Source organism: Psilocybe cubensis, chromosome 5, assembly GCF_017499595.1.
Source record: "Psilocybe cubensis strain MGC-MH-2018 chromosome 5, whole genome shotgun sequence".
NCBI classification, from domain to species: domain Eukaryota; kingdom Fungi; phylum Basidiomycota; class Agaricomycetes; order Agaricales; family Agrocybaceae; genus Psilocybe; species Psilocybe cubensis.
The window spans coordinates 2,995,413-3,008,592 of NC_063003.1; the positions used below are offsets into that span (position 1 = coordinate 2,995,413).

Genomic DNA, 13,180 nt, shown 5'->3' on the forward strand with positions numbered 1-13,180 from the left:
TAAAAGCCCATATAGTGGAAGAAGCAATAGTTCACGTCTATGTCGGGACAAACACTTACGACATTGCTTCGAAAGACCCTATGGACCGACAGCAGCCTTTAATATTAAAAGACGCCGTCTCTTAGAGCAGAAAACTCAAGTTGAGTTGACAATCAAAATCCATTTGTGGTGGATAAAGAAAAGGATAGTTCAAGTGGGTATAATGCGAAGAGCAACTTGTTCCAGTGAGTCCACGAATGTCAAAGAGTCGGATCATAAACAGGCGCCTATTACGGGTATATCCTTGGTCTTGGAGTCTCAAACTTGCGTACAGGAGCACGCCTCCTCTTTCAATGACAGTAGCCGAATTAGGTTCCGCGAGGCAGCATAACCTGTAAGTCCTCGTATCTCGCAAAACCCAGTATAGGGCGCACGCGATCAGAAATCATCGACGTTGTCCATTCCTCCATTCCCCTCGGCATAGGCTTCTTTCACATCATATGTCTCCTTTCTGGTGCTTCTAAAGCGCTTCAAGTAAGCAACCAAGATGCACAGGATGCCATTGAATGCTGACTGCTTGTGCCTTACCCCCTTTGTAGCAAGAAATAGTCCGATGATCTGCGTGGATTGATACATCAGCCGAAAGAACGGACAGCAATCCGAGGTCATTCGAATGAGCACAAATACTGAAAATACGCTTTTTTGTGAATCATCGTCCTTTTGATATGGTTGGCATATGTTCATGATCATACGGCTTGTATTACTGCAGCGCTAAGACAGGTGAGGACGGTAGATCATTTGGAGCTGAAAGAATGACCAGTCTCTCCAGCATTTTGATTGGTCCAACGAGCAGAAAAGTCGTCACATGGTCCATAAAACATTAGTATGTCTCCTCGATCGAGACATCGTTCGTTTTGTGCTGTATCAGTTACCCAGTATGATGAACTAGTTGCATGTTGCAATTGTATTAGAAGGATAGCTCGTGTTATCGGCAACGCGAGGCTGGCCAACGACAGCGGCTCTAGTGGCGCTTTCGAATCGGACGTCTTCTGTTTGAAAAGAGTGATCAGTGAGCCTGTACCATCACACATCACTGTTAGTTGCTCTAACCTCCTCACAAGTTGACGCTTCGAAAACGCATCAGAGGGGGATATACATGCTCTTCAGGTTCAGAACCACTTGCTTCGCATTCATTTTGGAGAGTTGCGAGCGTTGCGGCCATAGATGGGTAATTCTACCCCAGAGGCATCCTTAATGTTCAACTCTAAGCCTTTCCTATCTTGAAGGCGATAGAGATACAGTATTCGATTTCTTGTTTGCTATATTTAAGGGAGGTCAAGATACGATGATGAGTTCAGTCAGAACCAGCGATGATTGTGTCGAGTTCCTTCTCTGTTTTAGCAGTGCTCATCATAAACTTCTCCAAAGTGAATGGGCATCCTTACCAGCCTACGCCGACAACAGATTTACGCGAATTTAATGCACGTAAAGAGCTGGCTAATGCTCCACCAAACTGTTTCCCTGCCATAGGATTTACCATGCCACAGTCTGTACCATCGTCCCTCACCAACTGGTGGTGCGACCATAGCACAGAATATGCATTCGTCGGCTTCAGTTATGAAGTCACTGCATGTGAGCCTGGCGATACTTCCAATGTAATTCAGCGCTTACTATTCATTAGGCCAAAGCTTGTCGACATTGACTAAAGAGTTCAAGGATATCAGAAATACATTCAATGGTCGGTACGTCCGGATTTACAGCGCTTGCGACAGGGAAGGATTCTAGTGCGTCAGCATTGAAGGATATGATCCCTGTAAATCTGACGTGCTGCGCACAGTAACGATGTAATCAATGCTGCATGGAGCGCTGGCTTGGGCGTGCATGCCCTTATCTGGGTACGTTTCAATCATCAACTTCTTCAACATAAAATAGGTCTAAAAGACCTTGAAAATGCAGTTTGGGTGGGACGATCCCAACATTTGGAAGACGCGTAGAGATGCTTTGTTGGGCATCCTACATTCAAATGCAAAGGCGAAGTATGTGGTCCGGGCACTGCAGTTTGGATCAGAGCCTCTGTACGACTATGCACTGGATGCAGGTACCCTTGCTGCGCAGGTGACGGCGGCGAAGGCAAATTTGTCAAGCCTGCACATTCCAGTAACAATTAGCGAGATGGCCTATGGATATCAAGAGGTAGCCTACCTAGAGTTTTCAAAAAATCTAGGCTCATAGAATTTCGCAGCGAGAACCTGACTCCCAGCAAGTAATGGATGCAATCGACATAATAGATGCGCACATGTTGCCATTTTTCTCCACAAAGGCATCGACTGGTAAGCACAATCCGCGCCTTCTGGTGGCATACACATTGATGAAACTCAGCGAGTGCATCCTGGCCGATTGTGACGACCGATATCAATTGGTTTGTATCCAACGGCCAGAATAAAAAGATATACCTCAGCCAGGTACATTTACGCAGAGCCAACTGTGAAGCATACTGATAAATAGGCTCTAGAACGGTTGGCCTTCGACGACATACTCAGGAGTTGAGCCAAACAGTCCGTCAGCAGTTGCTAACGTCCAAAACGAAAAGGTTAGATTGACGTTTTGGTTGACAGTTTGAGTAAAATGCTCACATTTTTATCAAAGAACTACTTCGCTCTACTCGATTCGAAATGCTCATACTTTAAGAGCGTCGCTGGAGGTGGAATAGGTTGGTTCGCCCATATTTACTCCGACGATCAAGAGCCTGGATACGGGATATACGGAACAAATGGTGCATTGAAGTTCCCTTTTGCGCCGATAACGTCGTGTTAGAGCCCCTAAAGCATGAATCTCAGGGTTATATAAGGGTAGTCAAATGTATAAAGTGTATATTCCAAGATTTGTATGAAATCAAGACGCGATGGTGGTGGTTCGGTGTCAGAAAAGTATCTGATTATGATTTGGACTCCGCAAAGTTCAAACCCCTTTCTTCATCAACATCCACGACGATGGCAACCGCTGCATCATCCACAAGAGCCTTGAATGCTATTCTCCCTCAGATATCCACAGCTCCTTACGAGGCTCACCAAAAGGCTCGTACATTCGCCTCCCGATATGTCAAATCGAATCAGTACGACACAGCGATCGATGTTCTCTTCCAAAGCGCAAGAGAACTGATCAAGGCAGGCCAACCGGGGAGTGGAACAGATCTCACGACATTCATGCTCGACGTTTATGAAACCAAAGCAGAGCCTGTGAACGACGAGAGTCGGGGTGAGTCGCATATATAGTTGCCATGCACGGCTGTCCTGATACCGGCCTAGGAAGGCTCACACAACTCATCGCTCTTACCGGTCCCGATGGCGGATGGAGGAAAACGATGATCGATAAATCTATCGCGTCAGTCTAGCCGAAATGCTAATCCTCTGCTCGCTGAATGACATCTAGATGGTCAGCTAAACACGGAACATGCCCCGCAGGAGACCCAGACCTGCAGCATTATGTTGGCGAATTGTTGTATAAAGGTACGGCTCATCATCTCAAGACAGCCTATACTGACGCGAATGCTGCAGAGGGTTCATTTGAAGCTGCTGAAACCCACTTCCTCGCCTCGGGAAAGCGCGACAGTGCTCGCCTTTTGGCAGATATGTTTCTTCAATGGGCAGCAGAAACCAGTTCTTACGGCGTGTTTTCCGTTCGAGGGACTATACCGTGTGTAGATTCGCTCAATATCATGGCTTTTCTCATCGATGTCTGCTTTTAGATACCTTCAAAATGGGAATATCATGGCTGCGAAAACCTTCATCAAGCATTACACCTCTGGCCTTCCCGCGTCCATCCGGATAGAATCAGACGCAGTGATCAATGTAGGAGAGAAGGATGAAGTGATTATGATCAAGGATTCTCTCGTGAACTTTGCCCAGATGGCGGTCCTCACTTGCCAGCGTGCGCAAGGCGACCAGAACAAAGTCATGAGAGAAAGCTGGGTACGGCTTTGTGGGACATATCAGGGCAAGATCGGTCTTCTAGCAACACCCGAAATGCGAGCAGTGTGTGATTTTCTCTCTAGTGATATGCGTCAGTTTTCATTCTTTCCTTCTAGTCATTGAACGAAATTGCGACATTGTACTTTGCCATTCCTCCACCACGCAGTCAGGCAGGTAATCCGTTCGGAGAGATGATGTCGTCTTTGTTTGGAGGGCCGTCTCAATCGCAACCCACAAGAAGGACGTTAACTCCTGCAAATACATCTTCGCCTGGTTTGGATTAGTTTAGTAGGTGGCTTTTGATAAGCACCTTTGATAATTGTTTCTGACATTACCTTTGCAGTTTTCAGTCGGTATAGTCGGTGATAGCTGTACAAGATTTGTCCACCAACATGATTTATTTTGAACCAAAATATTTCTGGAAATGCTATTGAGAAGTTCCCGACACAGTCTAATCTATTTTCTCCGCCTCTGGATAGCATCTACAGTTCAACCAACCTTTGAGGTAACACCTCACCCTGAAGTTCAGTACTTTTACCAAGATAGTTGTAAGTACTCGTTTTTTCATTGGATCGTGTGCTTATCTACGGGTCTAAATTAGAAGTTAAAGTATACGACGATTCTGGATCGTTCTACTCCACACATTCTGTTGCACAATTTGCCATTATTTCTCTGCGCATTCCACCTCAACCTAAATACGGGCCATTGTACTACTTGATATCAACTAACCCGATCAAGAATCAAATGTTGACCCACTGCGTACTTGGATGCTCTATTATAATGCATGTGTTTCTTTTCAGAACAGTTTTGGATCGGCAGCACATGAAGCGGTATGACAACTGCATGGTCCTCTGCACACGGACGATAGGTCAATAATTCTACCCGGTCCCGAAATCACATTTCATTGGTTGGTATTCTCGCCCTAGTGCTGTCCTTCGCGGTTATGGATGATAAGATTTCAAGTATAGGAAGCCTGAAGCACGCTCCGCCGGTGAATATTTTTGTACCTGCAAATACACCTCGGGGGGCAAAGAGCTGTCCAATCTATTTCACGGTCTCCGTTACTGCCTTATCACTGTATGGATGCCATACGCAACTTCGTTTTAGACTTTTCAAGCGGGATAGGGGGGCCGAAGATACGAAAGACATTTCCTGGGAGCTTTCTTGCGTTTTAGCAATTTACGATAAAGTCCGTTTGTTTGTTTTTCCTGGGTGACGAGATCGATTCGACCTTATCGCTATGTCAGTTCCTCCCGTAAACTTGGATGCGACTCTGGGGGCAGTATTCGTCGGGAACAGTGTATCTGCCATGTAAGGTCGTCTCCGTTGATGGGGCGCATCTGAAGTTTATTCTATCTGAACCAAATATGCATTAGGTTATTCGGAGTAACGACCTTCCAGACGTGTATATTCTTCAAGAGAAAGAGTCGAGATGGGAGAGCGTTCAAGCAGCTGGTACGGAGGGTTCTCTCGGTCAATATATGCGCTATTTATTGATCTTTTTCGCCTATACAGATCGCTCTGTTATGGTGATCTCAACAGTAGCATTGATGTGTTACATCTGCTTATGCGTCATCTAGGGTATTGGATATGCTGCACATGATATTCATGTCCCATGGCGTTTATCATTACCTGATAACAAGATTCGGAGACTTTACTGCGTTCGTGTCGCCTACCTGGTGAGTGTCATGTAGAACTATTTAACATATTATCCCAGCCAATCATCTTGACATTCGATAGGAGTTTACTTGTATGTTGCAGAAATGAGCACGGTGGCATGCACAACTTATCTAGACTTAATCGACATACAGAACCAGGTCATTATCACGGTAAATATGTCGCATTAATACGAAAACGTCCTCTTTGGAGTCAAACATTTTGTTAATCCAGTGCATAAACGATTTGATAGTCAGATGGTCAGTCTCTTGAGAGCTATCACGAAAACTTTACTCACGTCCGTTTGCTTTCCACAGCGTGTTCGCTCGCAGAATATGGTTTTGTTCGTTATTTAAATCGTTTTTCCAAGTGTTGTCCCGCTGAAAGTTTTCTCATGTCAGTAAGCAGAAGAAATAACTTTCTGCTATTCGCCATTGTACGCATCGTTTAAACCAACGTAATAATGCTAGGCCTAACACCCTTGTTGATAGGTTTCAACCTCATTATTCGTATTTGGTATGTGGCTATTTATGTCAACCACATGAAAACATTAACGGTGTAGAAAATGGGCTCAGCCATGGGCATTGGTGAGAACCACAGCCATTGAAGGTTTCGCTCGTCTCACTTTCCACAGCATTCGTAGCAAGAGGGTGATTATCTTCAGGCACCCTACCGATACTACAACCCAAATATAACCGATTTCACGTTTCCAGGTTCATTGATATGTCCTTCACCAAGCTCATTAACGAATCCGTAAAATTTATTAAGTCATTTCAGAGTGGACGGGCGTAGCGCTAAACGGAAATCGTTCTGTTTACATACACAGTGGCTTTTGTATACTGCACTTGGCGGTAGCGTCGTTGCAGACGGACTAATCACTACCTCGTTGTGTGTACTGCTCAATCGCAATCGCAGCGGTCTCAAAAAGTGAGCATGTGTCTGCTATACTGATTATCCTAATTCGATCAAGCATGATGCGACGCTCCTTTAAACAGCACAGACTCGTTGATCAATACCTTGATGATGTATAGCATCAATACGGGTGAGCCTTGACATTGTCTTGGGTTGTCAGTTTGCAACGCAGAGGGCTGACTACGAGGGGTCTATTTCAGGTCTACTCACTTCGTAAGCCTCTAGCTCCTACCTCATCCGTGTCCTCCCACAGCATTATACCCGCCCACGTTCTTCGATAACAACTGACAAAAATACTCTAAAAGGATCTGCGCAACCGCCTGCTTCGTGACGGTAAGTGCCAATTTTCCACACCTATCGTGTATATACCCCGAAGGCGGCCGAGTCCCCACGGATCGAAGAGTTCTTAATAATAATAAGAACGCCACAGTGAAACGGGGGATCGGGATGATCGAGTCGATGTCAATTTCTGACTGTTTTTTGTCATCTTCTCAAATTCTCCACTCTTTCGTGCGGTTGTGCGTGCGTAACAGTTCGCGATTTGGCCACACCAATTCGTGTTCATGGGAATCTACTTCGCTCTCGGAAAATGTGAGTAAGATTCAGAGAGACAGACTTAACGAGCTACAATTGCACACACTCATTCGTCGCTTTTTCCCCATCCGAACGCATCCTCCCATCCTCCCATCCCACCCGATCGCCTCTTCTTCTCGACGCTTCGAACATTTTCTTCTCACCATCGTGGACACCCGCTCCTGTTGGTGGTGTTTTATTTAGTGTATCTCAACAGCCTCCTCGCAGTGCTGAACACCCGCGGAACTCTGCGGAAGCGCATCGCTGGAATGGTGTCCATACCACAATCGCCTTCATCCATTGAACCGGTGACCATGAATTTTGCGGACCCTATGGGTACGAATTTTATTGCAGAACAAGAAACTTTGGCAGATGTCGCAAAACCGCATTCGGTATGTTTCCCAGTTGAACCCCTTCAACTATCAAGGGTACAGGTCTGTCTGACTGGTTTCATCAGTCCAAAATTGCATGGCATCATAACGCTACACACTACTGCATGGAATACATATGAAGTCCCGTCAGGTTTATATACATGATGTTATTTTATTGGACAATTGTAGTCACTCTCAAGACATTTATAATCATTGTTACATTAGGGTTACAGGGTATAGATAGAATCATAGAAAACATGAGATGCAAGCGACAATGAGGGTAAAATTACGCAAGACCCGAAGAGACATGGAGTAGATCACAACAAATATGTTTCGAGGAGTGGAGAGATACAGCTTACCTGAAAAGAGATAACAATGAGTATAATGTACGATGGATATGTTTTAAGTAGGGTGAGGGATCAGCAACAGGTAATTCAATCAAAGCCGAAGCTCAGAAACAGCTTCTAGTTGATATTTTTTTGAATAGGTTTCATCGGACAAAGGGAAAGCGGATATGAAGACAAGAAATATTAAGACGCTTACCTGACTACTAAGATCTTCACGGATAACTACCAAAATCCAACGACGAGTGAAGACTGTGAAATTATGAATCAGTAAAGTGTTAATAATCAATGATTCATGGAGGATCAGATGGGGTTGCCCGAAAAATTGAGCTGTGGCGGGCACTTTCGGCATGGAAGTACGAAGACCGTCGTGATAAAACATCATTCGAAAAAGAAACGGATAAAATATTCACCATTTACGGCGTACGTCCCACCGCACAGAACTTTACATAACAATCCCGATGACCTTCATGAGAACCTGAACGAGAGGGTTTCATCAGTATACATGTTTCAACACAATAGGTATGAAGAAAAGAATCAGTATATTTTAAAAAATACAGCCATGGAATTGACATCAAAGCTGGTCCGAAAACCAGATCAGGCGGTAATTCCTTTGTATCATCACTTTATAATAATAACAAAATGCTTACCATGTGTATCGGACCATGGCGTAGAGGCGACAGGATACTCGTGTCGAATGGTAGGTGAGCAGTAGTCTGTGAGAAAAAATCAGTAAGTGAAAAGGTCATCGAAATTTTTTTCAAAATCAGTATGGGTATGATAAAAGCATCGGGCCCTAAAGCGCTCATATACTCTAGTTTGAATGATTTGATATCATCGTGATAGAGGAATAAAGTCATAACCATAAGAACGTAGTAACTTACCATATTGCCCAGTACCACGAAACTAAAATCCTTCCCTCGACAAGCGATACATTGGCTAGAGGCCTAAGGGAGTGGATCATTAGTAAATTGTTTATGAAAACATACAGGAAAGCGGTCAGTGTAACTATGACAAAAAGAACACATCGTGTCGATGTCTAGGTATGACTATCGCACTCGATAAAGAATGGAAAATATCATCGCGCCGAGGAAAAGAAAATGTAAATTGAATGGAAGACGTACTCACCATCGATCTATACAACACATGGTCGCGAAGAACTATCTGTGAGCGGCATTTGAGTAACGGACACCGTGCATTGCGCCTAAACGAGGATGTGGTAGAAGGAGTTCTGTTGACGAAAAAAAAATCCACGGTTTTGTGGTCACGCTGAGTTTAGGGCAGGCTCAAAGTATTACATAATTACACGTCACGTGCCCATGGGCGCAATGGCGGGCGGGGCCACCCCAATGCTCTTGCACACTCTTGCTCCCGTCTTTCACGTCCGAAATTTGCATGTAGTTGCAATAGTGCTGTCGAAAGGTAGAATGGTAATTGGTATAACTTCGTGCAGACTAGAACAACAGATCGTCATAATACCCGGTGAAACTCCAAAACCCAGTGTCCAACGAGGCCTCGAACCGCTCATGAAGAGCGGCAATCTGAGAGGAATCCTTCTCAAAGATGCTATTATCTAGGCGCTGGAACACCTCATGGCTTGGAAGAATTCTGACGAGGTCATTCAGGCTTCCCAATGGCCGTTTACAGTTGTGATGCGCTTCGAAGCCAAAGTTTATGTCTGATGCCCACAAATCCTAGCCTATATGCGGTCTTTTTTCTTAACTGGAATTGCACGCATGGAGATTCGCATATAGACTTGCCTTTCCAAAGGAGACAGCTAGCCTTTGAGACATTTGTAGTCTTGTCCTGTAACCAATTGACCCAGAGACGTAGCATTCATAAAAGGGTTGACAATACCGGAGAACAATATTGTGCGAGGTTTTGTACTTTTCTTCCAACCTTCTCCAGATGCCCACCGTATTTTTTCCCTCACGTCGGAAGTCGCCTGTAATTTCTTCACCTTTCCTTCATTGTTGGTGTCTGATTTTTTGTTTGCAGATCGTTAATTTTGACGAACATGAACTGGCTACACTCATATATGGTACATTCCCATCAGCGGTTGCCGAAATGGCCAGAGATTTTATTCTCGAGCTCAAGGTATCAGGAGCGCAGTTCATGCAGATCGAAGACGAAAAGTTGCATATGTAAGACCGCCTTCAAATCTACCCATTCATTGTTGATTGATTTTCTGCAGACTCGCAAACGACAACGTCGACGCGCTGCAGGCACTGCGAAATCTGCGACAATCACCTCCCGAATGTATACTGGCGCTGTTGTCCGCCGCACGGCCATCACCTAGCATTCCCCTCAACTTCAGACAAATGGCCCCTTTCGCACGGCAAAAGGGGTTTGTAATAGCGGATGCCAATGACGAGGAGGCCCATCACGATGATTCACCCACTTCAGCTTTAGATGATCTCGGTGCAGACTGGGACGATTACGAAACATTCGGTCTCAAATTCGATCACCAGCCTCCATCTATTAAACCTACCTCAGATATAACGCCTCAATCTGTCGACGAGCCGCCGGCAAGTGCTGACTGGAACAGCGCATCAGAGGTTCTACCCCCAAGTGATGCAAGTGAATCGCCTATCTCTCGACATTCCACGTCCACCATCACCTGCCATTCAACGGCATCCGTTATTTCTGCCAACGAAACAAGCTCGACAGCCAGAAATACTTCTGAAGCAGCATCCCCTATCAGGAACAAAATCTTGACCGATGGCCAGATCATCTACCATCGCCTGGACGTTCTACAGCCATCTCGGGGAGATGAACATGTGTCTGATCTACTAAATGCCGATGTGGTCTCTTCGTCGCCTTCTTTGGTGAAGCCCACGTTTAATTTTCGGGACATTCACAACGTGGTTTCCACAACCAGAATGATGTCCTCTTTGGCCCCAGCCGACGGCGGAAAGGACATCGAGGTAAGCAGATGATGCTGAATGCGGATGTTTTATTGGCCACTTGTTTAATGTTAACCAAAAACCGTCTAGGAACGCTCGGCGACCCATATGTTGGTGCTTTCAGACCAAAATAATCAGCATTATAATAAACCTATGGACCGGTGTTCCAAAGTGACGTCGCCCACAAATCATGGAAGTCATGGCTCTTTTTCGGAGACAACGACGCTCTGCTTGGGAGATCGTGGAGACTTTTCAAATCTCCGGAGCCCTACAGCTGATCAAGATAGTCTCCAACAAACTTCGATCTCACCTCAAAAGCGTATCTCTTTCTTAAATGACGGTGACTCGTCCTATGGCCTCGACATGGACAAAGATTTAGATCCAGGAGTAGCAGAGGAAATACACCCGTCCTCTATCGTCCATCGTGACTCTAATTCGCCCAATAATCTCTTGATAGAAGATACAAATCTGTGGCCAGGAAGATCATATTCACGTAACTTTGCTCCGCACACCGTCAGCATTGCTGGAGATCTGTCTGCTACGAATGTATTGGGAGCGGTATCAGTATCATCATGCACGCACCCTGTTTCTACACGTTCAGAACTTTTGGTGCAACCCCCATTTGACGCGCCACCTTTGATACTTCCCATCACGAATGAACCACCGATTATCCGATACGCGGACGCTGACACGCCTATAAAGAGGGCCCTACAATGCGATATTACTACCAACCCAACAAATGACGACCAACACACCCCTACTCATCTCTCTCTATCTACGTCGGGCGTGTGGATGACAAGCAGCGACGATGACGATTATGCATATTTGCATACATCTCTGCCGCTATCTGACCCACCGCCGTCATTCGTATCTGCGTGCCCTCCTGTTGAAAGCTCGCAGACCTTAGAAAACCTCGCAAATATCAATGATCAAATGGCGTCGTTGTTGGATGAAGGCAAGTCCCACGCTTTCTTCGCAGGCGTAGTGAATGGTTATTTAACAACACTTGCATTGCTGCCACTAGGACAACCTACAAATTCCTATTTGGCACACCCCAACTCAAGGGACGAGGCCCCGGCTGAATGCTTTACAGATTCTGACCAATCTGTCATAAGTGACATGTCTGTGTCGTCTGCACAGAGTGTCATTATTCATGATGAAGGCAAGCTCATTTTAACACCGGCCAGTCGGCCTGAAAGCCCCTCTCCTCAGACTATATGTTCTCTTGATGATCTGGGGAACCTGTTCACTGCGCGCCCTTCACGTGGGTCTTCACCGGCGTGCCATCAATCTTCCGTGTTCCTTCCGGATGATAATTCTGGATATCTTGAGACTAATATAGATTCCCATATAAATGGAACTCCGCCTGGTTCTATGGCTGAAAATACGCAGACCTCATATCAAGATACTTGTCCAGGTTTGGAGGCGTTGGATGGTGGCGCAAAGCAAGCGCGTTATTCTCAAACTCAACTCGACGTCGGCACCGTTCCTGAACTTCGGCTTGCATTCAATCTTGACGTTCGTCCAAAACATATCGAAACAATGGAGGCGCAAGATAGCAATGCCGACCCAGCTACTGATAGGGATATACAAGATGACGTCCAAGCATCGTCCAAATTTGAAGACTGGAAAACGCATCCCGAGATAAACGAGTTATTCCTTCCCCGCATCCCTTTGTCCCCGTCATTCTCGCAAGAAATGTCTTCATCTTTGGAGTCTCTGTCAGTTGACCGCCCGGCACATTCGCTACACGATACTGCCGAAGCGATACTTAGGTTGCCGAAACCTCTCCAATTTCCGCGTCGCGCCCTGCCTGCGACGCCCCGGACACTGTGGCCAATATCTGATGATTTATACGGAAAGCCACGTATTTCTGCTGTATCTTATGGCGGGAGAAGGCCGCCAATTAAAAGACGCTTAAAGACGCTATCTTCACCGTCGTTAGCCAACGCTCAGGACGGCAAAGCTAAAAACACACCTTGCTTGACGTATTGTGATGCTGCCACGCAGACTGAACTGGAATGCCAGAGAAAACTATTAAAGATTCAAGCAGATGACCAACGGCGCGAGCTCCCTATCAGTACATCTACGCCATACCTTCCTAATGCACCTTCACCTTCATTTTTGGGAGGGATCCATAAAGTTTTGGCCGGCATCCTTCCCAGCAAAGAAGCCCCTAAACCTGAACTTTGTTCAACCACCAATCCAAGACTACGAGTGCATATTACTTCTAGGGGCTTTCTCCCTTCATCTCAAGGACCAATGAGTGCACTTTCCGAAGTCAGCGACGTTTGATTGTCATATCATGCGGTTATTCTTGGAAACAAATCTTTCATTTATTTTTGGATCGAGCTAAGAATACTGCATTTGGTCGTAAGAATAGCGTACAAGGTAAAATATATCACAGCAGGCAGAAAGAGTCCGGAATTCGAAGGCGTCATTTCATTCGTTAACCACATGATAGGAAAATC

The 13,180-nt window shown here is 45.5% G+C and overlaps 3 protein-coding genes across 3 annotated transcripts; all 3 read left to right on the forward strand.

Moving 5' to 3' along the window:
- Window positions 1-1,349: 1,349 nt before the first annotated feature.
- JR316_0006404 (uncharacterized protein) lies at window positions 1,350-2,211 on the forward strand (the record flags this gene model as incomplete). The annotated part of the gene is made up of 4 exons (XM_047892150.1): window positions 1,350-1,611; window positions 1,661-1,763; window positions 1,817-1,874; window positions 1,921-2,211. 4 exons carry the CDS (start codon window positions 1,350-1,352, stop codon window positions 2,209-2,211), a joined length of 714 nt encoding a protein of 237 aa, XP_047749499.1.
- A 758-nt stretch (window positions 2,212-2,969) lies between these two features.
- JR316_0006405 (Golgi to ER traffic protein 4) lies at window positions 2,970-4,231 on the forward strand (the record flags this gene model as incomplete). Its single annotated transcript, XM_047892151.1, has 6 exons — window positions 2,970-3,234; window positions 3,285-3,360; window positions 3,409-3,485; window positions 3,534-3,672; window positions 3,725-4,010; window positions 4,064-4,231. The coding sequence occupies 6 exons, from the start codon at window positions 2,970-2,972 to the stop codon at window positions 4,229-4,231; spliced, it is 1,011 nt and encodes a 336-aa protein (XP_047749500.1).
- A 5,480-nt stretch (window positions 4,232-9,711) lies between these two features.
- Window positions 9,712-13,004, forward strand: JR316_0006406 (uncharacterized protein; the record flags this gene model as incomplete). Its single annotated transcript, XM_047892152.1, has 4 exons — window positions 9,712-9,750; window positions 9,802-9,947; window positions 9,998-10,730; window positions 10,800-13,004. The coding sequence occupies 4 exons, from the start codon at window positions 9,712-9,714 to the stop codon at window positions 13,002-13,004; spliced, it is 3,123 nt and encodes a 1,040-aa protein (XP_047749501.1).
- Between the last annotated feature and the right edge of the window lie 176 nt (window positions 13,005-13,180).